Consider the following 14,351-nt stretch of genomic DNA (forward strand, 5'->3'; position numbering starts at 1 on the left):
ACATTGAAGCAGCAGCAAAGAATGAGTCTCACGCACATATGTTAAGACATCATCAAAAGTTGTTCCATCACCACCACTGCTTCCCCTCAATCTTTTATTTTCTTTTTTTTTTTTTTTTAATATAAAAAGAAAACCTTCTGTGGCTTTCCTTTTGCTGTCTGTTACTTGCCTAGTTAGATTGCAATCATCTCAAAAGCAGGCACTTCTGCGCCTTGAACATCGTTAGGCATACTGTCTCTAACCAAGAAGCCGAGAATTTGTACAGAAAAACAGGACAAGAAATATTGTGACATAGAATATTAAAAACAAACATGAAACCACAAGCTTAGGGCAGAAGTATGCACTAAAAATCCTTGTCTTGGGAGTTCTTAAATTATCCAGGGAGCAAAAAAACCCAGAGTTTCAGGAATCTTGTCTGGATTACACTAAATATTTCAGTCAGGAATACTATGACTGACATCTATTAAGGTAAACTGTTTGTTACATGAAGTAAATCAGTCCTGAGGGGCTTGGCTAAGGTAGTCAGTAGTTTTTGTTTTCCATTTCACAACTTTTATGTTACAGAGAAAAGAAAAGCATATGCTATAACAAAAAAAGCAGCAGAAAAGGTAATAAAAATACGTGGTATAAATTAAATGCTAAATCCCAAAACATTTATGGGAAATGGATATTTTTCACAAAATCAATATCTCATCACTGAAATGAAGAAGAGATCAGAGAAATTTGGCATAATTATTATTTGTATTACCATAGCACGTACAAGGCCTAATCACAGCCCAGGACCTTAATGCACTAGTTTTTGTACAAGCACAGAACAAAAGGACAGTGTTTGCTCAAAAGAGTTTACAATGTAAGTAGACAAGAGACAACCGATGGGACAGACAGTGGAATGCATGGAAATAATGTGACAAAATTGGGCAGCAAGACAGCCCTCACCACATCAGTGCAGCGGTCTAGCTGTTCATCATAAGCAACAAGCAAAAGGAGAATTTTAAAGCAGGATAAGTTGTTTTTGCAAATGTTTAGTGGGGGAAGCTATTCCTAAGCATAAGTGAGAAGAATGGGAGAAAGCACAGTAGTGCTTGTCTTGTGCTTTTTCTCCCTCTCTCTATTGTATCACTGTCAGAAGTCTAGTACTCCCAGCAGGGTTACCCATAGTAGCAAGGTCAAGGGGTAGGGTCTAGATGAAGGATGATAGTAAAAGTCCTCAATGACAGAATAGGCAGAGGGTAGAAAAGGTAACTACAATGGCTGTGAAGGCAGATGAAGGCTGCAGTGGACAGGAGACCCCCAGTTGTTGTGGATCCCATGCCACTAGACCTGAGCCTTCTATCTGTCGAGAACCATGTGGTGGCTGCAGTGCAGCAGTCCCCCCACATTAAAAGAAATCATGCACAGGCCTCATCATCTGTGTACTATTTTCCTAAACTTAAACCCTATGGTGACTGGTGAATAGTGACAGGAGCAGGATTGTGCAATCTGGAAGCTTTTTAGTCATAGACCAGCATGTAAGCAATGGATGTATGTATCGGTTGTTCCGTTTTGAGAACTGAGGTGGCAGAATGGTCTAGCTGCTGCATTCACAACTGAGCAGCCCGATCTGCGATTCACTCTGCTCAACCCACATGGCAAGGGGATTGGAAAATGTGCTCTAAATATAGTCTACCTCAACCCCTCTGACTGGATAACCATGTCCAGTGGGTTCACCTCTATGTGGTCAAAATCACACCGTCAACTTTGGAACATGGACTATTTGGTCTCTAATGGACAACCTAGACAGCGAGCAACCCAAAAGAGACAGTAATTATCGTCCACAAGCTGCAACCATTCAACATTGGCAGATGTGCCCTGGCGGAAACTTGTAGACCAGGAGAAGGACAGCTAACAGAAGGCAGGGGAAGGCACATATTTTTCTGGAAAGGAACCCTAAAGCTAGAAAAACAAATTCATAGAGTAGGATTTGCCATCAAAAACAAACTGAAAGATCCTATCCGAGGTCCCTGGCACCATCAATGAGCATCCCAGGACATTTCGCTTGAAGCCTGCCAAAAAAAACCAGGCAATTGTCATCAGTGCTTATGCACCACCTCTAGATGCCAAAGGGACGATCTTGCAACACTTCCTACTCTGAGTGAGGTCCAAGCTGCCATCAAAGCAATAAAGTGCAACAAGGCAACTAGACTAGATGGAATCCCCGCCAAAGTCTTCAAAGAAGGTAGGATGGAGTGCCACGAACTCCACCTCCTTATTGTCAAGATCTGGGATAGGAAGCAGATGCCATGAGATTTCAGACACGCTGATTGTCAATCTTGCCAAGAAGAGTGACAAGTCAGACTTTGGAAACTATCGTGGCATCTCCTTCCTGGCAATAGCAAGGAAAATCTTAGCTTGAATCCTTGCAAATCGAATCCTGCCACTCTCAGAAGAAATTCTCCCAGAATCCCAGTGTGGCTTCTGCCCATTCCCAAGAACAGGAGACATGGTCTTCGCTGCCTGGCAACTGCAAGAAAAAAGGTGGTGAACAAAACCAAGCCTTATAAATGAGTTTCACTGACCTGACCAAAGCATTCGATTCAGTCAATCATAGCGCTCGGTCAATCAACTTCTCAAAGATCGTCTACCCCATATAATTCATTAGCATCTTGAGGGTTCTTCACGACAACATGACTGCAACAGTATTGAGAAACAATGAGGGTCAAACAAAGCTGCGTCATTGCCCCATCAGTGTTCTGCATCTTCATCGCCATGACCCCTCACCTCATTGATGGCAAGCTTCCAGATGTCATGAAGATTGTCTATAGAATGAACGGGACTGAAGGCTAAAAGCAAGACCTCCATGACTTCAATCATGGAGGTCCAGTACACAGATAATATGGTTGAGGCTCTTCAGACCACAGCCATTCAGACTATCTTAAGTGCCTTTGCTGAAGCATATGAGAATCTCAGCTTCATGTTGAGCATCAAAAAGACCTAGGCGCTTCACCAACCCTCACCAATGGGACAATCTTAAGGACTTTCTACTGAAGTGAATGGAGAACTTGGAAGTCATCTTTCCACTAAAGTCATCACTGATGCAGAAATCCAGCATCATCTGAGCTGTGCAAGCTCTGCTTTTGCCTGCTAGGACAAAGGGTCTTCGAGAACGGGGACATCTATCACAAGACAAAGCTCCTTGTATACCGTGCAGTGGTTCTTCCAACACTACTGTACGCATGTGAAACCTGGACAATACACAAGCGTCATTTGAAGGTACAAACAATATCATCAACACTGCCTCAGGAGAATCCTAAATATCTCTTGGGAGAATAGGCACATGAACACTAGAATCCTGGAAGAGTTGAACGTGCCTAATATTGAAGCCATTACCATTCATCAACAACTTTGTTGTACCAGTCACGTGGTTCAGATGTCTGATCAGCACCTCCAAAAGCAAATTCTGTTTTCCAAATTGGAGAAAGGACATAGGAGCACTGGGCCCAGCAGAAGCAATATAAGGACATGCTGAAGGCACACATGAGAAAGTGCAGCATTCATGTCGACATCGGGGAGAACCTTGCCCAAGACCGTCCCTAGTGGAGAATGGTAATCTGTGAGGGCGTGGCACAATCTGAGAAGCCCCAAAGCAATGTAGATGAGGAAAGGCGGAGAAGAAGAATTTCAAAATATGCCTTGCACTCCCCCAACAGCTACCAACACCTGTCCCTTCTGTGATAAGATCTGCAGCTCCAGTATGGGGCTAATCAGCCATCAACGGATTCACAAATAAGAGGCTGACACGAAGATGAATGACCACCAAGAGCTTGCTTAAAAACAATGAGTGAGCTATGAAGGCTGGCATCAAGGACTGCTCAGATGCAGAAGTGAACACCTCAAAAGTGAATGAGAGATGAAAAGAGAGTAAGAGCAGGCCTTCAAGAGCCTTGACAATGAAGACAAGTAACTAATGTTGGACACAATAAAAGGGGGAACCATTGGTGATCTGCAAAGACTCAGATGAAAAGATTTAAGCAACAACCGGGGAAAATGGGCTTAGCAACAGCATTCTGACCGAATATGAGTGAGGCAATACTACATTTGTGAAGGACAGCCAAAACAACGTTGGTGTAACTGAGAAGTGAGATGATGAGGACCTATCTTCAAAATTCAGCTATCAGGATGGATAGCAATGTTATGTGGCAAGATTTGGCAAGATTTAGACAACCTAAATGTGAAGATAAATGTAAATGGTAAGACAGTCAGGATGGGACACAAAAGAGAGTCTAAGATACAGAACTGGACGGAGGGAGACTGGAGTGGTGAAGTACATCTACATGTCATTGATGTGAGAATGTTAGTTGAAGCCATGAGCGGACATGATCACCCAGAGACAGAAAAGACAGGGAGAAGGAGAGGACATCCCAAATCAAAATGCTTTTGCTATGTGAAACTTCAACACCATTTTGGTAATTTATGAAATTTCAATATTAAATATTCCAATAAGTTACAGCCAATCAGAACCAGAAGGATATCTGATCTTTACTTTTTGTCTTAATCTCTTTCTTACTGGACTCACCATGCTGTTTAGATTTCTTCTTCTTTTTCTTCTTCTTCTTTTGTTTTGATTTATGATCCTTTTCCTTTTTCTCTTTTTTCTCTTTCTCCTTTTCCTTCTTTTTACCTAATTGCAAATGAATTATTTTAAAAAATTGCCATAATCCTCAAATACCTTCTTCTGTGATTTAGCCTAAAAGTCACATTTAAAATTTTAAATATGCTGTTCCAGTCACCTGCCCAGAATGGAGTGTTTCAATTAGTTTTTCGGTGTCACATATAATGCCCTTGTATTATCTGATTCTGGGATAGCACTGGGGTTCCTCCACAGCTGAGACACCTAAAAGTTAACACTTTATTTCTAAGAATCTTCCCAGCAGAGCAACACAATTCAGCTTCTCAGTATCAAGAAGTCAACTGTATCCCCCATCTTGACAAGTAACATTATGCAGAATTCTAGGTGTGAGACACACACACACACACACACAAAAACCCAACAGATCCAGTTTAAATAAAGCTTACATTTAAAATGTGTATTTCTACATAGATACATTAGTAATACATGTGTTAGTTGGTAAAGAACAGAGTAGAGAACCCGTTTATTTTCCCAGGTTTGATCATTCTGTAGAAAAATGGAAGATCAGAACAGGAAGAACTCTTAATGGGCTATTTGAAAAGATTACGTCTGTCAGCAAAGCAGTCTAGGTGGTCAAGTATGGAGTTTATTGATAAACACCTGAAACTGCTACTGCCATAAATGCATTTAACAGCTAGCTGTCCTCTCACCCAAAACTTCATCAGCAGAGTTTGTTCTGAATAACATTAAAGCTACATTTCTGTATTTCTACTGCTTTTTAAACATTACTGACATTCTGCATAAGAATGGAGGGTTTTTTTTCTTTTTTTTTTTTTTTTTATAATCTGTCTCTGCTACTTGCTTCCCAGGTAAAACCATAATCCACAGCTTCTAATTTCACAGTGATTTCCAAAGCAGTCAATTGTGAGGTAATAAAGGGAGATTTGACTTCACTTAGAAAATAAACATCAAGAACTGACTAAGATAATACTCTTTTTTTTGTACGCATTTCTCTTAGACACATAGAATAAGAACAGATATATTGAATTAGAGCTAATTGTATTTATTTCTATTTCTCCTTCTCCAACCCCCTCCACAGACCGATCAGCAATTAAGAGACATGTAGAGTTGAATCTGTACCAAAAATGAATTTTTTGGGGGAGGGAAAATAGTCAATTGTGACAAAAGTGAGACTTTGGGAATGAGTTCTTATCTGACCATGGCCGTGTCTACACTAGCCCCAAACTTCGAAATGGCCACGCAAATGGCCATTTCGAAGTTCACTAATGAAGCGCTGAAATGCACATTCAGCACTTCATTAGCATGCGGGCGGCCACGGCACTTCGAAATTGACGTACCTCGCTGTAGCGCGGCTCGACCCAACAGGGCTCCTTTTCGAAAGGACCCCGCCTACTTCGAAGTCCCCTTAATCCCATGACCTCATGGGACTTCGAAGTAAGCGGGGTCCTTTCGAAAAGGAGCCCCGTTGGGACGAGCCGCGCGGCGGCGAGGTGCGTCAATTTCGAAGTGCCATGGCCGCCCGCATGCTAATGAAGCGCTGAATGTGCATTTCAGCGCTTCATTAGTAAACTTCGAAATGGCCATTTGCGTGGCCATTTCGAAGTTTGGGGCTAGTGTAGACGTAGCCCATAACTGTAATATTTTGAAGAGTGAATAGCCAAAACTTCCTTACATTATATTTCATTTTAGAAGGTACTGCATATTCTGTTGGACATCTAAGCCACTGGACTGTTCCTTTACTTATTCCACCTCTAGGCACAAGTTAAATACCACTAATTTGATTGATAAAGATTATAAACAGTACCCTATCATTATCCCTATCCTATTTGGGTTTTTGTCCTACCTAGCTAGTTTGGCAATGGACACATGAAATTTCTACCAATATTGTCTCTCTTGTGTAGTTAACAGACAATTTCTTAGGAATACATTGTCATGCAAGTTTATTTATGCCCATGAAGACCTTTTTCATCTATTTAAGTGTTTGGGCTTCAAGCTTTTTATTTTTTTAAAGCTGGTTGCTTTAGAAATACTAAAACCACTAAGCACTTACACCTAAAAGAGCATAATATTTTCTGTGCATACCAAATGATGATGAGCTTTTCTCTTCCAATTTCACTTTTTTTTCAGTTTTCAATACACCTACAGATTTAAGAAAAAAACACAGGCTTAGAGGGACCAATTACAAATGATGTACTTTCTTGCAAAAGTTACTTGGCTGCAATCATTCCTAATAATGCATAAATGAAACAAAGGCTCACGTAACTCACTGATTTTTAAAAAGACATTTTACAATTACTTTTTCAGCCTTAAATACTGGAAACAAAAAGCATGTTAAGTTGCCAACTTCTGAATGTTTGTCTTTCTCAATGACCTTTAACCTTTTTTCCTGAAGATTCTCAAATCATTTCTCGTTTAGAAGTACAGAGAAAAGTATCTCTCTGTCCCTTCAGAGCTGACTGAAGTAGAAGACTTTTTTTTTTTTTTAAATCCCTGCAGGTAAATTTAAGCTATTGGTTAAAGGCATTTTTAAGGCAAGTACATGGAATGAGGGTGCTGAAAATAAAAAGACAAATTTATAGGGCATTCAATAAGGATTTAATCCTGTATAGCAGCCATATATCAGGTGACTGGCTGAGTCAGGCTGCTGAAATGACAAGTACACGAAATATTTTCATTATTGTGAACATATTGTTAGGTTTGACTTACTAGCTCTTAGTCTATTTACTAAATGTTATATTCCAAAAAGGTCTGTTCTCCCTCTCTCTTTAAAATATATCAATTCCAAAAAGAGATGTTAATTTCAATTTAATTCTCTGCTATTAGACAAGTTTTCTCACTTGTCTTTTTATTTCACTGCAGTGGAAGTCACTGGTGACAGTTAAGAGGTTGATTTTACCTCAATGAATTCATTATTTTATTTTGAAGGCACAGTTATCACTACTAGATTTAAGCCTTCCATACAATTAAACTTAAAAAAAATTTTGGTTCAACAGAAATCCTACAAAAATTAAAGTTTTTACATTCAGGAGGTTTTTAAAAAAATGCTTTTTTACCTCTAATCTAACAGAAGTTTGTTAGGTTACTGCTAGAAATCACTGTCCTTTAAAAATTTAAATGAAAAGAAAGTAAATTTTAAGTGTATGTCAAGAAAGCTTTATATATAAATTAGAATTTGATGCTACACTTTCAAACTAAGCGCTTTCACAGACTTCATATTTTTTATTATCCCCTAAAGTTCTAGGATTTAAGACTTTAACTTACAATTTCCTAGCACAAAATAATGAGCAATTAACTGAGCAGAGATGAAAAAAATATATTTATGTTGCAACTCAGATATTCATAATCAAGTGCCATCAAGGCAATTTTCAAATAATTTCAACAGATAAGACCCAGAATTATTTTGATCTAACAAGCATTTCTATTTTACCCTCTGCCACAGGGAAAAAATACATTGCTCAATAAAGAATTACCAGTATCACCCAGATTTCCCACCTACCTTACCAGCCAAAGCAATGCAAACTAATTCTCTTCCCTAACTGCACAAAAGAAAAGATATAGGTGCAATCTAAATCCTCGGTGGGTAATGCTGGAAAACGATAAGGAAGATAGTCTTACAAAATTATAAAGTGGTATCTGAATTTCATAAACATTTAGAAATCCATTTATCACTCTTCAGTTTAACCATGAGGATCATAAAAGCAGCTTGACTCAATGTGTGGTTAGGATCCTCTGATTCCCCCTTGGCACAATAACAACTGTTAGCTGCTTAAATCACTCTGTTGGGTGAAGTTTGTGTGTACACCTTCTGGTAACATTCAGGCCAAGTTTTCCAGAATTTATTAGTGATTGTGGATACCACTTACAATAACACTGAATGGGGCCCACTTCTCAGAAGGCAGGTGCTCAGCACTTTCTGGAAAATTAGGTACCATTATGGTGTCTGAAAAGTTGGGCCCCCAAGAATTGCAGCACTAAAATCCTTAATGAGCATCTAGCAATAATGTAAAATATTAGCCCTACAGGAAACCTTAAAGCAGTCTGAACACACTACCTTTCAACAGAGTATGCTACAAATCAAGGACAGGTTCTTTTGGTGTTCGAATCCCCTTTCAGAGAGTTCATTAGCATAAAAATGAATTTAGTGCTCTTGAGATAGGCTAAGAGGCCTAAAAAGCAAAGTCTCCTGCTTCACAAAAGAGACTCATTATAGAAAGTGGTAAAGTTCTAGAACATGTGTGATGAGAGAGCACAAAGCCAACTCTTGGGCTAGTCATCTCTCTGCAGACAGAGCATCTCGTGCTCTATAGCACCTTCCTCTTAGCATTCCAGCACCTAAGAAGCCTACTCCCTCACATAGTAGCCAAGTCACTTCATAATGAACAGGCAGCAAGAAGAGACAGGTACACAAAGAAGCAGCAACTCTCCAACACAGAGATTGCTGGACTGTTTCAGCTGTCTGAAGTAAATCCCACTCCCCATCCTGCAGCCGTGGTCACCAGTTCTACTGGCATTAGGAAGAGAGAAGGAACCAAATTGCCTCTAGGTCTCAGGCTACTGCTTGGAGGTATTTCCTCCAGTTGCTGTTGTTATACCCTTCCAATGGCTTCAGCAGACTATTCCTGAGGCCCAATACCCTTGACACCTGCCCCAGCTTAGGCCACTCTTAGCAGCAATGATGACAAGGGAAGGAGACACATATGAAACACACTGGTGCCTAAATACCCCCACTAAATATTTTTATTAGCTATGCAAAGCATTTAAACCACCTCTTCCTTTGGGCTTCCCAGATTCTCTTTGTCTTGTAGGACTGTAAAGCTCTCCAAGGAAGTAACACTCTTCATTTGGTATTTTTACAGAGTCAGGAGCACACACTTTCAGCACATATAAAAAAAAACAAAAACAAAAACAAAACAAAACAAAAAAAAACAAACAACCCCAACCATGCTGAAAACTACTCACAGCCCATCTTACCAAAAGGCTTTGCCCTAATTCACAAGAACCATCTCTAGGAATGGAAGCTTATTTTCTGTATTCCATGAACAATTAACTAAGGCTAACTAAGATTCCATTTAGAGCCAATGTGGTGGACATACTACTATTTTTTTTTTTGGGGGGGGCGCAGCGGTTGGGGGAACAGACATTTGTAATGCAGAATCTAAACTGAGCCCAAATAACACATATTAGATAATCTGGATAGGCCACTACTAGCTTGACACAGGACACTGGGGACTCCATATCTGAACAGTCTATTGAATAATCAGGTCCCAAGCTATCTTCACCCAAAATAGGTCTGAGTTTAAACAATTTTCCTATGTTAGCTGTATAAACCCATTATTCAGAACATTACCTTAATTTTCAACATTCTAAAATTACACCACTAAAGCTTAAATATCATCTGACAACTAATCAGCTGGGTGACTAAGAAAGCTAGATGATGGCTAGGCATTTTGTTGAAGAAAGCATCATTGTAACAGAATTCTAATACCCTATCAAATGATTCACCCATGTAAACTCCATCACTACAGCAACAGGAAAGGAGAAGATAGCACATACCATTACATCAGGAGTGAACAAACTTTTCATGTCGGGCCCCACTTTTTGCCCCTGAAATTAGCAGGGCCCTCCCCACAACCTGTCTAATATAATTCAAACTGATGGAAATTTCAGTTACGGTCATATTGAAAAAAAAATTGGCATATGTAAGAAAATAAGTGTAGAACATAAAACTTTATCAATCAGCACATGAATGTGAATACACATACAAAAGAGCAACATATTTCAACATTTTTAACAAGATGGATGAGCCTGAGGTCCAACCACCAATCTTGCTGTGTCCCACCTTATGAAATTTCATGCCCCTCCATGGTGGCCCCCCACTTTGTGCACCCCTATGTTACACTGTTCCTAGTGAACAACTTCATCTAGCATTCATTTAGAGGTGCTTAAGAGGAAGTGGAGAATAATATAAAAGTAGTATATCGAGGCTTCTCTATCTGTACGTTTTCAAAATGATAATTTCATTTGTACTTAAAATAATTATTTCATAAACCCAAATATTTTAATTTCAAATATGTAAGTTACCACACTTTATAAAATGAAATGATTTGAAGTAAATAGTTGTAAAATTAAGTAAGAGGTTACCATTCTGATCCTGAAACCAATTTAACCAACAAAGCAACATCATTTGTAACATAATAATTTTGTAAAAACTAAATACTGATAAAAATGAGACCATAGCAGTTTTGTAAAAGGAGTTTTAATTGTCATTTGCTTCCTGTTCAGGCAACCAGATACCACCTCCTAGCCACACACAGCAGCAGCATCTCTGAAGGACCAGATGTGAGCCACCAATGTCTACATCGTTTTTGCCAAATTCCATGAAGTAATGGAAAGACTGATTTTAGCTCAAATATATGCAGACTACATCTGTTTTGCACTTTTAATTATACTAGCATAGTTGAAGTAGCATAGACTTTGAAATGAAAATACATGTATATTGGTACAAAACAGCTTATTCTGATAAACCCTATTCCAATTTGGCAATGCCTAAGAAGCTATACCAGTTTTGAGTGACTCATACTGGCATAACTGATTTATATAGAGGTATAGAAAAACTGGATATGAGTAAACAGCGTGCGTTTGTAGCCAAGAAGGCTAAAAGCATATTAGGGTGCATTAGGAGGAGCATTTTAAGCAGATCTAGAGGAATGGTTGTTCCCCTCTATTCGGCACTGGTGAGGCCACATCTGGAGTACTGTGTCCAGTCTTGGCCCCCCCCCCAGTATAAAAGGTACATGGACGCGCTGGTGCAGGTTCAGTGGAGGGCAACAAAAATGGTTAAGGGGCTGGAGCACATGACCTGTGAGGAGAGGCTGAGGGATTTGGGCTTGTTTAGTTTACAGAAGAGAAGACTGAGGGGCAATTTAATAGCAGCCTTCAACTTCCTGAAAGGGAGCTCTAAAGAAGATGGTGAGAAACTCCTCAGTGTGTCAGGAGCAGAACAAAAAGTTACAGAGGGAGAAGCGTGGGTTGGACATTAGGAAAAACTACTTCACCAGGAGGGTGGTGAAGCACTGGAATGCGTTGCCTAGAGAGGTGGTAGATTCTCCATCCCTCAAGGTTTTTAAGTTCTGGCTTGACAAGGTCCTGGCTGGGATGACTTAGTTGACCTCCTGAGGTCCCGTCCAACCCTAACATCCTCTGATTCCTGTGATTCTATGAACTGTGTTTAATCCAGGGCTTGTACCAAAATAACTGTGACAGTTTAAAAAAAAAATCAATGAATATATTAGTATATATCAGGGGTCAGCAAACCCCAGGCACATACAATCATGGAACACTAGGACTGGAAGGGACCTTGAGAGGCCATCGAGTCCAGCCGCCTGCCCCAATGGCAGGACCAAGTATATGTACCAAAAGTGGCATGTGAGCAAATTTTCACTGGCACCCAAGGCAGAAGCTCAGCCCCGTCCCTCCTCCGCAATGCAGCTGGAAGCTTGCTCAAAGCCATGCCATCTGTGGATTAACAGAAGACTAGCTAATGCTACTAACCACGACCTAAATAGTAAAGTTCTGCATCTTTATTTACTTATTTATTAATAAAGATGTTGTAAGTTGGACTATTAGTGACTGTAAAAAGTATAACTGGCACTCTGGCCATACATAGAGGTCAAAAGGTCAATTTTTGGCACTCTGCCACAGAAAGGTTGCTGACCCCTGGTATATTTGCTACTTTTCAAAATTGCTGCTCTTGATTCTTATCCATAGTGCAAAACCAGATCCACCCTCAAGAACATTAGAAACACAGCACTAATGTAGTTAGTTCAAAGATGGGAGAAGATAGAAAATCCAAAAGGACCCCAAGAGGAGTGAAAGACTTGAAAGCTTATAACAGAAAATGCACCTTTCATTTTGTATGAGTAAACCCAAAGAATACACTTAGAGCTTGTCTACACTTACCCCCAACTTCAAATTTTGAGGAGTAAAAGGGACTTCGAAGTAGTGCAGGCACTTTGAAGTGCCCACAGCTACACGCACACTGGTACTTTGAAGTTTGAAACTTTGACATTGCCATGGGTAAGAATTAGCCTAATGAAGTGATGCATATTCACTGCAGCACTTCACTAGTGATCTCCCATAGTGCTGATTAGCATGCCCCCTTCAAAGTTGGGGGCAAGTGTAGACCCAGCATTATATACCCAGCTGCTATAAACCTAACAGCTTGTAAGCTGAATCTCTTTACCTGACACTGTTGTAGCTATGCTTCCATCAGTTACTGCTTTCGAAGAATGATATGTAATCATCTGAGTGTCTTCCTTTTCTTTACTGGGGTACTCGTTACGGGAAGTTGAGTCTGTGGATAACGGTGATGTAACTTCTAAACTACGGCTTAAGTCAAGAGGGAGATATGGTCCACGCTTCTCAAGTGACTTATGAGCAACATCAGGTACTATACAAAAGAAAGAATGTAATATTAACAAAGACACGTAGGCCCAATAAATAACAGTACAGGTTGCAGTGTTACAATAAACACATATAGCTAAAGGTACGCAAAGTTTGTCAAAGATTTCATTAAGTGAAAAAACGTGAAAGGTCTTATATTTCTATGATTCAGATTCTCTTGGGTTGTTCTTTATTAGATTAAATACATTACCCTCTGATATTGATGGCTGTTGATTTTGAGCACTGATGGAGAACACTTTCCCATCAGTGACTGGAGAGGGAGAAGGAAGTTTTTGTATAGATTCATCAGGCAACGAGCAAGTGGCTAAACGCTGTGATCTTCTTCTCCTCTGGCTATATTTGTAGGATCTAGGGGGATTCACTGGCTGTGATGGACCTAAAAAGAGATCTTTCAATGTTCATGAAGTAGAGATAGGTCATAATCTTATGGAAATATTTTAAGATCTAGCGAAGGATCATGCTTTACATAATTTTCTTCGGCAGAACTGCTAGTCACACTGTGCTTTGTCAAAGTGATTAAAAACTATGAATATCGTATGAGTGATAATGTTGGAGGCAAGACTTTGTTGTTTGCTTAATATATATGAATTTGGGGATCTAGTCTCCATTGAGACTAGGTCCTTATGCAAATAACCTATCTGCATTAAGGGGAGCCACCCATAAAACCAATGAGAAAGTAGACAACTTATAGTGTAAAAAATAATAGGATTTTCAGTACAGCAAAAAACTGTCAGTTAAGAAGACTTTTAAAAAGCATGAAACTTATCAAGTAAATTCACAAAAAGTAATGTTTCAGTTTAGTTCTAATCTCTCCACTTTTAGCTAAACGAATATTAACACCCTGGTAACTGCAAGTATCAAAACACTGTCAAGGCACTATATAACAAGAAGTCTAAATCTCAGCAAGAAGAACCTCAAATGAAGAGAAATATAAGTAGATATGATAGGCCTGATTCATTTAAAAAAATAAAATCTAACTCACATACGTTTCATATATTGTTCTTGGGGAAATGTGTTTTACCAGCATAAATTAAAGTTTTGTAAATCATTCTTTTTCATCTTTGTTTTATCTAGATTCCTTTGCCATACTGAAGACTTGCCATAACAAAAATTACAGGTATATTTAAAAAAAAAAAATCAAAGAGGTGTGAATTGCTACAAACCACAATACAAAAATAAGTTATCTAGGCAACGAAATAAAAAATGTCTTATTAATGAAGACATGATGTGTAGTAGCTTCAGTCCAAAATACAAAACCTCC

The 14,351-nt window shown here is 39.3% G+C and overlaps 1 protein-coding gene across 6 annotated transcripts in view; it reads right to left on the minus strand.

Moving 5' to 3' along the window:
* Positions 1–14,351, minus strand: part of PHF20L1 (PHD finger protein 20 like 1) — an 84,825-nt gene that overhangs the window by 37,252 nt on the left and 33,222 nt on the right. For 5 of the 6 annotated variants that reach the window (XM_074986637.1, XM_074986636.1, XM_074986641.1 and 2 more), the window contains 4 exons: positions 13,281–13,466; positions 12,870–13,076; positions 6,710–6,766; positions 4,553–4,657 (listed from right to left, as the gene is read on the minus strand). In XM_074986637.1, the coding sequence (XP_074842738.1) occupies positions 4,553–4,657; positions 6,710–6,766; positions 12,870–13,076; positions 13,281–13,466 (555 nt within the window). The remainder of the gene's footprint in view (positions 1–4,552; positions 4,658–6,709; positions 6,767–12,869; positions 13,077–13,280; positions 13,467–14,351) is intronic. The other variant, XM_074986642.1, reaches the window with a different exon arrangement.

Source organism: Carettochelys insculpta, chromosome 2, assembly GCF_033958435.1.
Source record: "Carettochelys insculpta isolate YL-2023 chromosome 2, ASM3395843v1, whole genome shotgun sequence".
NCBI classification, from domain to species: Eukaryota; Metazoa; Chordata; order Testudines; family Carettochelyidae; genus Carettochelys; species Carettochelys insculpta.